Genomic DNA, 16636 nt, shown 5'->3' with positions numbered 1-16636 from the left:
TTCCTGGAGGAACGCTCGATCTGGGTAGAGGGACTGGAACCCCGCCCCTTTGCAGGAAATGGAGTCTGGTCCGCAACTCCGTGATAGTCATCCTCCCGCAATGGGGGCAGACATGTGAGGCAGCGGTCATGGCCATCGCCCGGCGCCAGGAAACGGCCGCATCCAGAAATGCACGGGGAAAAAGGCATGATGTAAATCCCTCGTCTTTATAAAGACGTTCACCCGTGGAGCTCTTTTAAAATTCACTCTTTCAGGAATTTGCTCTTTTAGTGCTGAAGCGCACAGGGGAGATGGCCGCAGCAACACAGAAGGTGGGTGGTGCAAACCAGCTGTGTGCTTCCACTCGACACGGAAGACCACCGCCACTGAAGCGCCGTGCCACCAACACAAAAAAGAAAAAGAGACGTTGTTTTGAAAAATAGCTTCGATGACTCGTCAGAAGACGGGTCCGGCTCTGAAGCGAAACCTGTCTATGCATGGCACCTGCTGCTCATTATATGCTCACGCTGTGATCAGCCGCTGCTGGCTGCAATCATGCATGCCAATGTTCATTGGTTCGTTTAGTTTACACACGAAGTAGATTGGTCTATCCAGGCGATATCCCAATTCGTCGGTCTCAACGAGACGTCGAAGAGACAGACTGAGAGGGAACACACTTTTAAAAAGAACACTTAAGTAAAAAGTTTATTTTAAAAATATACTACCAGTCAAAAGGTTTTGAACAGTAAGATTTTTAATGTTTTTTAAAGAGGTCTCTTCTGCTCACCAAGCCTGCATTTATTTGATTTAAAGTACAGCAAAAACAGTAAAATGTTAAAATATTTTTGCTATTTAAAATAACTGTTTTCTATTTTAAAATATTTTAAAATGTGATTTATTCCTGTGATCATAGCTACATTTTCTGCATCATTACTCCAGTCTTTAGTGTTACATTATCCTTCAGAAATCATTCTAATATGCTGATTTCAAGAAACATTTTTACCTATTATTATTAACAATATTTAATCTAACATAATATATAATCTAACAGTGCATTTGTTCTTGATTCTTTGATGAACAGAAAGATCCAAAGATCAGCATGTATCTGAAAATAAAAAGCTTTTGTAACATTATACAGTATTTTTATAAAAAATTATCAAAAATATTTAGCAAGGTTGCTTTAAATTGATCAAAAGTGATGATAAAGACATTTATAATGTTACAAAAGACTTCTATTTCAGATAAATGCTGTTCTTCTGAACTTTCTATTCACCAAATAAACCTGAAGAATTCTACTCTGTAGAAGCTGTTTTCAACATAACAATTATAATAATATGTTTTTTGAGCAGCAAAAAAAGAATGATTTCTGAAGGATCATGTGACTAGAATAATGATGCTAAAAATTCAGCTTTGAAATCACAGGAATAAATTACATTTTAAAATATATTTAAAAAGAAAACAGTTATTTTAAATAGTAACAATATTTCAAAATTGTCCTATTTTGCTGCACTTTGGATCAATAAATGCAGGCTTGGTGAGCAGAAGAGACTTCTTTAAAAAAAACATTAAAAATCTTACCGTTCAAAAACTTTTGACTATTAGTATACACCTTAAATCATTACATTTTAGTAATCTTCTCTCATGATTTAAAGAAAAACACTTATTTTGATGTATTGACTAATATCCTAAAACATGTGAACTTGATAATATTTTTAACTTTAGTGTTTTGATTTTACATATAAAGTTGGTATTTTTTAAATGTACTAAATTGCAATTATTTTCATTACAAATGTGCATTTATAAATGTATTTAAATACTTACAAGATTACATAAAAATTACATTAAAGTATATTTTAGTTTACCATACATGCTTGTCAGTACATTTGACAGTTTACTTCAATGACTTCAATTTCATTTTCAAAGTGTAAAATTTCATATAAAGTCCTATTAAAGTAGGTAAAAAAAAATCACTCTTAAGTTCAACTAAGTGTATTTAATATATGCTAAAGTGTACTTTTTTCTCAAGGGCAGGATGTGAGAGTGTAATGCAGCTACAAATCAAGCTTACGGGTTTGGCATACTAATAGTAGCAGGACTTTAAACAGAACTGAGAAGTAGTTTTCAGAAGTGCACTTACAAAGAAAGACGTGTCCTGGAAAGTGGGCGTCTCGGGTGTGCCTTGGCTGTACACTGATACTCGTCTCTGAAGGGCGGTGGCTTTACTGATGTTTCCAGAGGACAGGGTTAGATCCTCCACGTCAAACGGACTGTGAAAACAAAACAGACATAGATTCATGTACAGCAATCTAATATTGTACAAAGGTATTAAAAGAAAGAAAACACATTAACTGTTAAAAACTCAGGGTTAACGGTAAATAATTCAGTATAACTTTCCTAACTGTCCTAAAGAGGGCAGTATACCATCACTTTTATTTACTGTGGCTAAATGAACTGAAACTCCACACTTCTTATCTTGTTTTATAAGATAACTTCACTTACAACCAGGCGACCTCCAGGTTAAGTTTAATGGTTCCCAGGTCGTTGACGTCTACAGCTACAACCTGAGGCATAGCGGTGAACAGGTCCTTGGTTTCACAGATCACACTACCCACTAAAATGTGAGTGGCCAACCCTTTTAACTCGGTCACCTAGAAGAATAAAGGTCATGGATTGAGAAATGACATTTATCCAAGATAAGTTCATAGCTTTATCCATAGGAATATGTTTGTGTTGCATTCATCAAGGATGTAAACAAATATTAAAGACTAGAATGAATAAATCAATGGTGCATGGGATGTGTCTGTTTGAAGGTCTATGGTGGTTACAGCCCATTTTCTCGTTACATTGAGACTCTTTCATGGACGACTGTGTGGACTGGAGCCCACCTTGATGTTAATGAGGTCTGTAATGAGGGGCATGAAGATCATTTCCTCTCCATCCCAACTCTGCTTGGAGTTCGTTTCGATCTTCCCCTTCAGTTTCCACCGCTGTCGGCCATATCTCATGAAAATCTGCCCGAAAAAGAAAGCAAGCAAAAAGAACTAAAAATGTCAGAATTAAGAAAAAGTCCTCAGAATTGTTAATAGAGCAGTAAAAGCAATGGGAGTTTTCAGGGTTTAGTTTTATACAGCCTTACAAAACCTAATTGGGTTTGGTGGTTGTATGTACTTGTGGATCAGAAGAGAAAACGTTGCTAGGCGAGCTGTGATTACGAATGGACTGGATGTACTTGGCAGAGCAGCAGGCAATTACTACAAGCGTTTAGTAATTTGATAGACGACAGACGCATCTGGCTTTATTACAGAAAAAAATATGTTCTGAAAGAATTTTAGGTTTTCTAAACAACTCACCTCATACTGATCGCCGGGACAAAGCCTGGCAAAACCAGCCAATCCTGAGATGGGAAGCAAAGGTGTTGAAAAGTTTGTTACTGAAATTCAACAAATATTTGATAGATTCTTCCACATTTTTGTGCCAAAATCCTGTACCTTTCATTTTGATATGAAACTCCCCCAACAGGTTCTCCAGCTCAGCCTCAAAAGTGCTCATGTTCTGAGGAGACATGAACACATGGTAATATGAATGATAGGTGAATTGACAATTTGATTGAACTTTAATTCTGTCATTAAGAAATTAAGATATTTTTGATAAAATCCACAAGCTTTTTGACCCTGCATAAACAGCAATGCAACTGAAACGTTCTAGGCCCAGAAAGGTAGTTAGGACATTGTTAAAATAGTCCATGTGACATCAGTGGTTCAACATTAATGTTATGAAGTGAAATGTTTTGTGCGCAAAGAAAACAAACATAACGATTTTATTCAACAATTTTTTTTTCTTCCGTGTAAGGCTCTGTTGCTTGTTCAGGAGAGCACCACGATGCATAAAAAGTGTTCTTGTAGCTTCATAAAATTATGGTTGAACCACCGATGTCACATGGACTTTTTTAACGATGTCCTTACTACGCTTCTGGGTCAGGAGTGTCAAAAAGCTCTCGGACTTCATCAAAAATATCTTAAATATCAATTGTTTTACAGGTTTGGAATGACATGAGGGTGAGCAATTAATGACAGAATTTACATTTTTTGGTCAACTTTCCCTTTAAATAGTTTAAAAAGTATGTAGTTCAGGTCAAAGGTTTACATCCCCCTTTCAGAATCTGCAAAATGTTAATTATTTTACCAAAATAGGGATCATACAAAATGCATGTTATTGCATATTGCTTACTAATGCTATAGAAGGATAAACAATGCATTAAAGGATAACTTGCCAAAATGCAACCTGGGCTTTTTTTTTTTTTTACTGTAAACGAGACAAACTTATATCTAAAAGCACAATTACGACAAACAAGCCGTTTTTGAGATTGACCGTGATTTAATTTTGTGGTCAGTGGCCGGTGAATGGGAGTACTAGGGGCATAAATTTGAGCGCATCAAAATCGATATTTTTACAACACTAAGAAGGCTCGACACACCATCAAACTTTGCTCGAAGTATCACCTGGGTCTCTACACATGAGCTCAAGCACTGAGAACATTCTTTGTGTACACACAGTTTACTAAAAAGAAAGATTTTGAACAACTCACTTTCACTGTTTGGGTTTCCGCTCGCAGCCGTCTTGCCAGTCAAGAAGTGTTGATCTCCGAATGCGAATGAATGGACTCCATAGGACGAAATATTAGGCTTATATGAGGCTCTTTTTACAACTAGAAGTTTAATATTGTTTTTCACTTGCGACAAAACAACAAATTAGCCGTGCATTTATATGGAAATATGCTTTAGGAGCTATCCATCCTCTCATTCGGAGATCGACACCTCTTGACTGGCAAGACGGCCGCGAACGGAAACTCAAACAGTGAAAGTGAGTTGTTCAAAACCTTTCTTTGAAAGAAAAAATTGGCCAACGACTCAGACAAACAAACATTAATAATGTACCTCTGTATACTCTTTGTATCTGCGGTTGACCTCCGCCAGACTCTCACGTGTGCCTTTAGTGGAGGGTGAAGCAGTGAAGGCCTGTTTCATCTTACTGGCGCCATCACGCAACCGTCTCTGAATACAAAAGCCCTCGTACAGCTCGTCGATCTGTAAAAACACACACACAGACTTATATTACACAAAAGCCGCATTGCACACGCTCACTAAAGATTGCATAAACGCTTGCTTTGATGTCTAAAGTACTTGCATACATCATTACAGAGCCCTGGGGGTCCCCATTCAGCAAAGAAACGTGGCTTTTACAATCTACTGTAACGTTCTCTCAGCACAATAGAGCGGTGTACTGTACCGAGTGCTGAAAAAATTAATTTGAACACTTCAAAAGCAAACACGAAATGATGCGGCTCAACAGCCCTCGGGACAATAGTAATGCCATACTTCTGTGACAGACGAGCAGCTCGGAGCCACGGCCTTTATCATGGAAATGCACATTTAGCACATTCACAACTCAGTGAACACTGGCCGGCTCAAATTAGCTATGCTAATCTTATACCAGTGCTGAAGAGAGGAGTGATTGAGGGGGATGGAGAGATAGCAAGAGGGGCAAATAAGGATGCAGAGATGGACCGCAAGTGACAGAAACAAGTGAGCCGAAAGGGCCAGCGAGAATAGAGAATGATGGGGGAGAGAAAATAGAGCAGGCAGGAAGAGGGATGGACACTTCAGCTAAACGAGAGATCCAGCAGTGACTTCCTGTGATGCAGTGTTTCCACAATCTGCAGTGCCACAGCAAAATTATACATATATGTGACCCTGGACCACAAAACCAGTCATGGGGGTACATTTTTTTGAAATTGAGATTTACACATTAAGCTGAATAAATAAGCTTTCCACTTATGGATGGTTTGTTAGAATCTGGAATCTGAGGGTGCAATAAAAATCAAAATATTAAGAAAATCGCTTTTAAAGTTGTCCAACTGAAGTTTTTAGCAATGCATGTTACCTATCAGAAATTAAGTTTTGATATATTTATGGTAGGAAATTTACAAAATATCTTCATGGACCAAGATCTTTACTTAATATCCTAATGATTTTGACATAAAAGAAAAATCAATAATTTTGACCCATACATACATGAACTGGTTGTTCCTAATGAAGTCAGTGAGACCCTCTTTAATGGCATTTTTTTTTATAAAACAAATCAGACTATGGGTTAAATTCTTTCAAACAATAATACTGTGAAATATACTCATTAAAAAATTCCCTTTTTTAATATATATATATATATATATATATATATATATTTAAATGTAATTTATTCCTTTAATGTCAAAGCTGAATGTTCAGCATCATTAATTTAGTCTTCAGTGTCACATGATCCTTTAGAAATCATTTTAATATGCTGATTTGCTGCTCAAAAACACTTCTTATTATTATCAATGTTGAAAACAGCTTAATATTGAGCTGTTAAATATTTTTGTGGAAACTGCAATACATTTTTCAGGATTCTTTTGAATATGAACTTCAAAAACAAGTTTTATTTGAAACATAAATCTTTAATAACATTATAAAATTTTTACTGTCACTTTTAATCAATCTAATGCATCCCGTTGAATAAGAGTATTACTTTATTCAATAAAAAATGAACAGCAGTGAATAAAAAAATAAAAATCAGTTGTGTTCTTTGGATGGCAGCTGCCGTTTACAGAAATATTAATGTGGTTAATGTGAAGCCCATAAAATGCAGGAACATTTTTTTATTATTTCATTACCGCTTATTTGCATTGACTTCCAGTGCATTTTGATTCATTTTCAGTAAATACGGACTACAGAATGTGTTTTTGTCATAATGAAATGAGAATGCTCATTACCACACTTGTTTCATGAGTGTTAACAAGCAAACTGCCTACAATATATTTACACATATGCTAGTATGTTACTGTGTTAATGCAATATTTAATGACTGAAATGAAAAAAATTGCATTGTGCTATTTGTGCTACCCAATTTGCAAACAAAATGCTCATCTGGCAAAAAAATTAAGTTTTACATGGTGTTTGCATATAAATGTCTTTGCAGTGTGTGAATGTAACCACTCTACAATGATAAAAATCCATTCACACTTTATTTTAATCCACAAAAATCCTAAACAGTCTCAATTATCAAACCATTTAGATTTTCTGAGCAGTATGACATCATGCTGTCCCGTATTAGCACATTTCTGACATTTTTCCGTGCTTGAGCAGCTGTAGAAACAACAATGTCTTGTAAGCAATGCAGGTGTTTTGTATTTGGATGTAAAAGTCAACATTAGAGTCTTTATTTTCTCCGGACATCAGAGCCATTGAAGACGTGGTGAATTAGTTTTGTTTGTTATGGTGACGTGCTACCAAATACACAAAAAAAGAGGGGACAGGGTAAGCAGAGCTTATTAGCATTTAAAGATGCACCGAAACGGGTCACTGTGAACAAAGCTGTTTTTGACAAGGTAAAAAGGTGTTTTACATGACCATTGAGGAATTTTAACCAAAGTATGTTTCAGACATCTCACAAAGACTCTCATGAATCATACCAACTTGTAGAAAATGGGCATCTGATGTCCTCTTTAAATCAGTTTACAAAGTTTCAGAGTTTCAAAGTTTTGTTATAATGGCATTTTAATCAAAAACATTTTTTTTTTATGTTGGAAGAAACTTAATTGTTAATGTTTACCAAAATCTAAGAAGCGTTTTTGGGTTTGAGGAGAGTTGCCCCCCACTGGAAATACAAAATCTTTTAGGAAACCCTGCTGTGATGTGAAGGATGTGCCCTACTGAGCTGCGCTCTGTAAGGAAGTCTGTATGAAGATTTCCTCCATAATGTACAGATTTTCCTCTTATAGTGGAAAACAAAACATGTCAAGATACTAAATCAAAAGGAAATATTCAAACACATGCAGCGAGGGACGTGAAATATTGATGCGGGGCTTTTTGAAGTCTCTCATTAAGGGGATGGGGTGAGAAACAGGACAATCTAACCCAATTAGTGTGTGTGGATGGGGTATATTAACTGTGCCTATGATGGATGTGCATGTGTGTGCTATGATGTGTGGGGGTTGTTCATGATAAACGACATACATTAGACAAACAGTTAGCTGTGTGCATGTGGGCATAGAGTGTCTGGACGGTGGTCCTGTGGGTTTAATTACACTGGGAGGAAAGACCCACCCAAGTCTGGAGAACCATGTACCACACACATATACACATGGTGATGCGTACCGTCACCAATCGCGGCCCTGCTGTGGCACACAGATGCCTGTTAATTTGGCTCCATAAAACCCCTTGTCTGACTTCTCTCATCTGCCATAGCAGCTAAGCAGCATGGGAAATGAATCACCATAACCGCCCCCAGCCCGGACCATTCTGGCTGTTGGGTGGGGTCTGATGGGTGAATTTTTATGAGCTGCGTTTTGACAATAAATAAGCCTTTGGAAAAACACAGCTTTTCTGAACTCTAGCTATCAGCCCAGTGTCTAATTTAAATGAATTTTCCATAAAATAAAAAACACTCCGTAGCCAGGGACTCCAACAAGAACATAAAGCACCATAAAGGTACCATTAAATACTCATTTTACGATTTGCATTTTTAGCACCCAGGTAGTTCAATAGATTTAATGCCTTCTGATGCCATACAATAGATTTGTATGAGAATTTTTTTTAGATTTTTATTCACATATGCATAAACATATATTATTTTTTAAATTTTTATATACTACAAAAGCATCAGTTGTTCATGATAAACGACATATATTAGACAAACAGTTAGACAAATTCTGTTTTTTCCAATTTAATTTTTCTTGATTCCACCCCCCCCCCCCCCGCTTTACTCTTTCTAGACGTTTTAACGGTTTAAAAAGTTATTTATCAAAAAGCATGTCTACTTAATTGTAGTCACAAAACTTACACAATTTAACAGACATTTATAAAAAGTTTAACAAAAATTACAACTTACGTTTCTTTTTTCTTCTCAAATTTAATTGTATTTTTTTTACCAAATTCTGAGTTTTCCATCAATTTTCTGGATTCCATTTTAATGGTTTCATTCAGGTTTAACAATCAAAAGCATCTCTAAATAATTCATTTATAAAAAAAAAAACATTATTTTTTACATTTTTAATAATGTTTTAATAGTAATTTTATAATTAGTAGCAGTGCTATCATTACAGTAGTAATATATTTCCGTCACAATTTCTTCAAGTTAAACCAAACTTTTATTTTGACAGGTTGCTGTGAAGACCTTTTTCTTTTTCGCTCAAATAATAGGGCCCTATAAATTAAAGATCAAAAAAGCTTGCTTGATGCACAAGAACCAATATGTTCTAAAACGTTTGGTAAATATAGTTGAGCTTCTGTTTACTTCCGTTTGATGAGCTCTATGGATGTTTAATATAACTTATTGAAGCATGAAAGTTTTAACCTTTTTTTCATTAAAAAATCTTTTGTATTCCAAAGATAAACAACTTGAGGGTGAGTAAATGACAAAAGAACTTTAACTATTCCTATAAGTCATTATTCACTAAAAACATTTTCTTCATCAAATCTCACTGGCACCTCCGCATATTTAATCATGCCGCAACACAACTGATCATGTGACAACATGTAAGCCAGAACCAATGATTACTGTCATAGTGAGTGACATTTGAAGATGTGCAAGTATTAGGGGTCAACTGATTATCAGCGCCGATATTAAGCAGTTTTATGGTTATCGGTAATGTCACTTTCGAAAACGAATTGTTGATAAAATAACTTAAAAGCATTTAAAGATTTTTTTTTGTCAGAGCCCTTGTTATTTTTAAGTTTGATGTTCATCTTCATTTTTACACCAGATATATATTGGTTCAAAATATTGGTTATCGGTCTACTTGATCTGTAATAATCAGCCCTGAAAAACACGTATCGGTCAAACCAGTAAGCATTCAATTGCAAATGAGATTTGAGAGCTCATGTGTTATCCACAGGACACTCACACAAATGTCATCTGACCAATTCTCCAAAGCTCTCAAATTTACCAAAGGTATCCATAGAATGAGTCTAAACAAGAGTGACTCGTGACTAACAGCATGGTGTGTCGCTTAGGTTAGCAGAGGATGTCAGCAGAGGGTTTGGCGGAGCTTTGTGTTTGCTTGATACGGACAGAGCAGGAAAGATGCACTGAGCATTACAATTGTCTGATCCTCAGCCAGACTGATATTGTCTCAGTTAAATATTCATGTCCGCTCAGTGACCGCTTTCTATCTCATTTGCTGTGCCCACAGCATTTGTTCTCACAGGCAGTGCCCGTGGCGACACAAACAGACAAGCCCTGCGGTGGCTGCCACAGTATGACAACTTTCTCTGAGCACACGACTAAACAATCCTCAAGATCCAGTGGCCTCAAAAAGTATTTCGATACTTGCGCCTCACTTAAAAATTAATGGATTTCATTATATAGATATAAGATTATAATATGAGTTTCCACAACAAAAAAAGGCAGATTTAAACCATTTTCCAAGTTACCCAACCAAATTCCAAGTTACAGAAATTACTAATTAAAAAGTTCAAATGTATTTTTTGAACCTGTGAGCATATATATATATATATATATATATATATATATATATATATATATATAGATATATAGATATATAGATATATAGATATATAGATAGATAGATATAGATGCCGTTAAGTCCTAATTTAGGTGTAGGGGTCGACTGATTATCAGTCTGGGCAAATATCGGTGCCCATATTAGGCATTTTATGGTTATCGGTATCAAAACTGATTTGGCGATAAAACAATTTTAAAACATTTAAAGAAAATTTTTGTCACAGACCTTGTTATTCTTAATTTTGACATTGTCATTTTTAAACCAGACATATATATATATATATATCGGTTCAAAATATCGGTTATCGTTCTACTTTATCTGTAATAATCGGTATTGGAATCTGCCCTAAAAACACATGTTGGTCGACCCGTAATTAAGTGGGTCAAAAAAGCACTGTGAAGTTCAGCTTATTGCATTTCATATAAATTTAAACTATAATTTTCTTTTAATTGGAATTAACACACAATTAAGAATTTCAAAACATTACATTCCGTTCACACTTCAGATTATATCAGCTTTCCATTGATGTATGGTTTGTTAGGACAATATTTGGCCAAGATACAACTATTTGAAAATCTAGAACCTGAAGGTGCAAAAAAATCTAAATATTGAGAAAATCACCTTGAAAATGGTCCAAATAAAGTTCTTGGCAATGCATATCACTAATCAAAAATTAGGTTTAGTATATTTACGGTTGAAAATTTACAAAATATCTTCATGGAACATGGTCTTTACTTAATATCCTAATGATTTTTGGCATAAAAGAAAAATCAATGATTTTGACTCAAACTATGTATTTTGGGCTAGAGCTACCAATATACCTGTGCTACTTAGAATTGGTTTTGCGGTCCAGGGTCACATATAAAATAAAATAAATTGTGTGAGGTTATTAGTGGTCTGCTGTGTAGGAGTGTGTTGGTGTAGAAGATGATGCATCTGGGGCAAACTGAGTGACATACACCCAGATATGCATTTCTGCAAACAGTCATTCCCACTGGGAACTCTTTTGATCTACTTGGGCACGACTTTGTTTTGGTTGACAGCAGAGGTCCAAGGCGCGACTCAACCCAGCCCAGCCATGCATGCGTTTGAGCAGCTGTTTGTCAGCCCTCTGTCCATCGCAAGTGTACAGCTTCGGATTAGGCCTACTGAGTCAAATAACAAGCCAAGAATACACAGCTGGTCCACACATACCACAAAAACAACAGAAGGACCGAAACCAAGGGTGCACACATACATGCCACATTAATATGTATCACTGTACAATGAGGTCGTTTTAAATGGACGAAGTGGAAAAATCCTCTTAAGTCAGAGGCATGTATCAGCTGTGATCAGAGGATTTAGACCCCTACCCAGGGGGGATGCCAGACAGAGATTAAATCTACAATAATTCACCCACATCAAACATCTTTGGGGCCCAAAGCCAGATCATAAACTCCAAGCTGAGGCCTTTTGAAACTTCCTGTTGGTGTTGCCTAACTTCCTATGGGAAAGCGGAACAACTAGGGTTGTTATGAAGTTGATTTTTAAAAGCACAATCCCCTGCTGTGAGTCTGAGGCTGTTATCAATGTCCTTTCTGTGAGAGACATATAAAATAATGATATAATTATAGACATTAGTTTTCCTACAGCCATCACTGGCCTCTTTACTCAGCTCTCACAGATCAATGTGCTGGATATTATGTGCTGATATCTTTCAACAGAGTCTATGGAACTAAAATAGTCACAGCTTAAAAAGGGAGGAATAAAGGACTCAGCCTTTTAGGAATTAACTTCTTAGAGAAGATGCTGTGCTCTAGCATGCTAACAGACTAACAGTAATTGGAAACTGTCAACACGTTTAAACCCACTATGAGAAGTTGGGCATCTAATTCATCCCTCTTAATGCATCGTCTCAAAAGGCATCAAAACCAAGCTTCTGCAACAAATCCTCCTCCCCCGGCACAAAATTGTTGAATAAAGTCATTATTTTTGTTTTCTTTATGCACAAAAAGTATTCTCATAGCTTCATAACATTACAGTTGAACCACTGATGTCACATGGACTATTTTAATGATGTTCTTAATAGGGCTGCCCTCGACTAAAGATTTTTCTGGTCGACTAGTAGTCATTCATTTTAAGCATTATTCGACTATTAGTGGCACGTTTATTAATAAAACATATAAATCATAATAATGTGCCTTTAATTGCCTACAAAGCCTAATAAGAGCTCAAGCGCACACAAAAATGCTTCCCACAGCGCACTGACAGATGTAATAATTATGAACGTGTCAGGGACAGTAAAACAGTAAGGAGACTGCATTAACGTTTTAATAATTTATTAATAAACTATTGCTTTCTTTGTTTTTGGCTTAAGACATGAAGTCGGCAAAGCTGACTCTCGTCGTCTCTGCGGTAGTGATGCCTGTATGCATGTTTCATATGGATTACATATGACAATATTTGTTTTGTATTTAAATTGGTTCATTTAAAAGTATACATTTCACTTTTTATAGATACATTCTAGTCTGTAAGGCAAGTATACACAGAGTTTTGAAATTTTGTGATCAAGTTAACAGAGGCAGAGACGGCAGTAAGTGCACCCTGTTTGCTTTAATTATTTTACAAAAGCGCAACATTTTGTTGTTATTGTGAGTGCACACACACAAAAAAAAAACAGATTCGAAAGATGTATTACTTTTATCTGTATGAGTATTTTAAGAGCAAGTGACTGCACCAGCGCCTCCATTGTCAAGCAGTAAGTGCGCTACTGTTCAGCTTCCAAACTCCACATAGACACTTAAATAGTGCACTTTTTTTTCTGGTTTAACATTAGATTTTTGAGCTTCAGTATCGCGATACTACCGTGGTACTGGTATACCGTGCAACCCTACTTACTACCTTTCTGGGCATTGAACATGTCAGTTGGATTGCTGTCTATGCAGGTCAGAAAGCTCTCAGATTTCATCAAAAATATCTTAATTTGTCTTCTGAAGATGAGCGAAGGTCTTATTGGTTTGGAACTACATGAGGGTGAGTAATTAGTGACAGAACTTTCATTTTATGGCTAAGTAACTCTTTTTAAATTAACCTGAATAGCAAGATGGACAAGATAATTTGATTTAAGAAGAACCTGGTTAAAAAAAAATAATGAAAATAATGGAAGTTTATACTTAAATTCATATTGATATTATGATTGCAGGCAAGACTGATTCTATTCAGTAAACTGGTTAAAAATAAAAAATCACCAGTAATGGCATCATTAATACATTATAATATAATATAATACCATGCATTTTTTATAATAACTAGATTGTATGTCCCATATGTTACTAAAGAAAAGTCCTTGTTTCATGCATGAATTTTTTCAAAAGATTCAGTCTGATTTGTTGAACTGGTTTAACAGTTCAATAACAAGAACCAGTTTAAAATAATGATTCGTTCACAAACTGTGTTGAAACTTCTCTGAAGCTTAAGAGAAGACACAAATGAAATTACTAGGGTCTTTTCCTCAGGAGAAAAGTAGGAGACTTGTTCATATGCTCTATATTTATTCTGCCTGGGAGAAACAGTTGAGATATTAAAAAGATCTCACTTGTGATTTTCTTTCCTGTGGGTGTCAAGACTGATGATCCATGCGATCTAAATAGGGCAGCACATATCTGATTAGCTTTGAACACAAACCTTCCCTTCTCATTTCACTGAAATCATAAAGAAAATGCATTTCCCTCCTATTTGGACATGCGCACGCTCATTAACACCCTGGACTGAGCCATCAGAGGTTTGTTTGTCACTTGAGGGAATTGCTTTGACCTAGATCCAGTGGCAACCATGAACAGCATAAAACACAGGGGAAAACAAAACACTTGTGCAAGTCACATGTGAAATGTTCTTTATAAGGGTGCAAACAATAAAAAATAATGATTGAATTGTTTTTTTTTTTAGATCTGTATACTGCCACACAGTTCAGAGTGTTCCAGTGAGCTAGCTGAATGCGGGGCTAATTTCAAGTGCGTAGGGCTAATTTGAGCTATGAATTGCTCTTCAACAGCCTCAAAGCTCGTGTCGTCAGGTTGCCATGGCTACTTCGGGACTAGACGTGCTGCTGAGTTGCCAATCAGCACTGTAGTTTACAGCAGACACCCACCTGTAATGTCACTAAAACACACTGCAAAAAGAAGGGGACACAGCAGGACCCCAGACACTGGAGAATGCCAAACCAGGAGACTCAAAATGAGTCAGGACATATACAAAATATAACTGTATTTTCACTTCTTGTAGCCTACTGCATGTACTTTTTCCAAACTATAAAACAGACAGTGAAAGCACACACACACACACACACACACACACATATATATATATATATATATATATATATACATACATACATACATACTGTGGCGGGAGTCCCGAGGCACAATCAGCGTCGCCCTGGCAACTCACGCCAAACACCTGGACCTCATCACCACGGACCAATCGTTCACGGACGCCGCCCCTACAAAAGCCGGTTGCTCACCACAGATCACTGAGAAACTATCTCCGATGAGGTTGAAGCTTACCTGCTCTCTGCTCTCATTTCCCCCTACAGATTCGCCGTGAACGATTGGCCACCGTCACTTCTGGACACCGCCACCACCGCGAACTCACCTTCAAGCACCTACCCGTTTGCTTGCACCTTCCTGGGGAATTCTGCACGACAAGGACTTCACCTCTCACGGAGCACCGACGCACATTCACCTGCCACTTCACCGTTTCACTTAAGTCTGTTCAATAAACTCACCCTCCGGGGCTCAACTAAAAGTCTTGTCTTGTCGTGCTGTTCCCCGCCCGGCCACAATACATACATACATACATATATATATGTATGTGTGTGCTTTCACTGTCTGTTTCATACTTTGGAAATATATATATAAAAACAAATGATGTGAACTTCACCTTGCTCATGTGGAACTCCAGTCGTCGCATGTATCGCTCTATGGACTTGATTTGCTAGGAAGCAAGAAAAGAAAACATCAAAAATCTAAGTAAATTACTGAAAAAGAACACAGGGATAAATTTAAGTTCAGAGTGCATAATTTTAAACACCTGCAGCGATTAGTACGGTGTAATAACGGATCACTGCTGCAGGAATGCAGCACATTATTTATGCAAAGCTGCTTATATTTCCCGCTGCATGTTTCTGATTTCAAACTTCTTAGAAAGGTTAACACAGGTTACCTAAACAGGTTAAGAAGCATTAGTGTGTTAGGGGACCCTACCTTGTCCAGATCATACAGCACACCCTGAAGAAGAAAAAAAGATATATGAAATCAGTGGAATGCTATAGAAATCAACATTTTATTACTAAAAATTGATATTTGGACAAATACCCTGCTGAAAAGACAATCTTAGAACTGATGAAGCACTGAAAATAGTTGACCAAGGATTTTTTTGCTTCTTTAAGCTAGTAAAGACATCTGACATCAGCACACTAGCATTCAACTAAAACATATGCTGCACTGCAATTAATGACTTCTTAATGAGCTTTTAATTTCTTTTCGTACTTTTTTAACTTGTTTTTTTTATTTTATTTGTTTGTAATAAAAAAATAAGCCACAAATGTCTCATATTAAAAATACATTCTCTGATAAAAATGACCCTATGAACTATTACAGAAGGTTCAAATGCTCACTGATGCTTCAAAGGAAGATTCTGAAAGGTGTATGTAAACTCAACTGTATGTTTTTTTCAGTCTATTCTACTCACCAGGGCTACATTTATTTGACCAAAAATAAAGTAAACAAATATATATTTTTGTGGAAACCATAATAGATTTTTCCTGAATTATGTGATTAATCAAATTGAATGTGTCCTTTGGTAAACGGCTTTTCAGTTTTTCAGCAGGGTATACCCTCTAGTGTCATTAACAGTAATTCTGAGTAAAGGTGCTTGCACACTACAGAAAGCTCAGACATTTTTCGGATAGGAATGCACAAGGTCAATTAAATTGATTCAATTCGAATTTGAGGACATTTAAAAAGACCTGTCCTGGAATTGGAATTCCGAAATCACAGAAATTAAATTTAAAATGGATATCTATATTCAGAAGTGCACGTAAGTTTTTTTAGAGATTTG

The 16636-nt window shown here is 36.3% G+C and overlaps 1 protein-coding gene across 1 annotated transcript in view; it reads right to left on the bottom strand.

Annotated features, from left to right (window-relative positions):
* ripor2 (RHO family interacting cell polarization regulator 2) overlaps window positions 1-16636 on the bottom strand; it is a 74518-nt gene that overhangs the window by 14932 nt on the left and 42950 nt on the right. The window contains exons 3-11 of the mRNA XM_073822414.1: window positions 15892-15895; window positions 15781-15804; window positions 15458-15511; window positions 4914-5063; window positions 3468-3531; window positions 3330-3373; window positions 2865-2990; window positions 2479-2627; window positions 2117-2246 (exon numbers count right to left, since the gene is read on the bottom strand). Of these exons, the coding sequence (XP_073678515.1) occupies window positions 2117-2246; window positions 2479-2627; window positions 2865-2990; window positions 3330-3373; window positions 3468-3531; window positions 4914-5063; window positions 15458-15511; window positions 15781-15804; window positions 15892-15895 (745 nt within the window). The remainder of the gene's footprint in view (window positions 1-2116; window positions 2247-2478; window positions 2628-2864; window positions 2991-3329; window positions 3374-3467; window positions 3532-4913; window positions 5064-15457; window positions 15512-15780; window positions 15805-15891; window positions 15896-16636) is intronic.

This window comes from Garra rufa, chromosome 17, assembly GCF_049309525.1.
Source record: "Garra rufa chromosome 17, GarRuf1.0, whole genome shotgun sequence".
Taxonomy (NCBI): domain Eukaryota; kingdom Metazoa; phylum Chordata; class Actinopteri; order Cypriniformes; family Cyprinidae; genus Garra; species Garra rufa.
The sequence above is the reverse complement of the archived record's forward strand: the minus strand, read 5'-3'. Positions and strand labels throughout refer to the sequence as shown.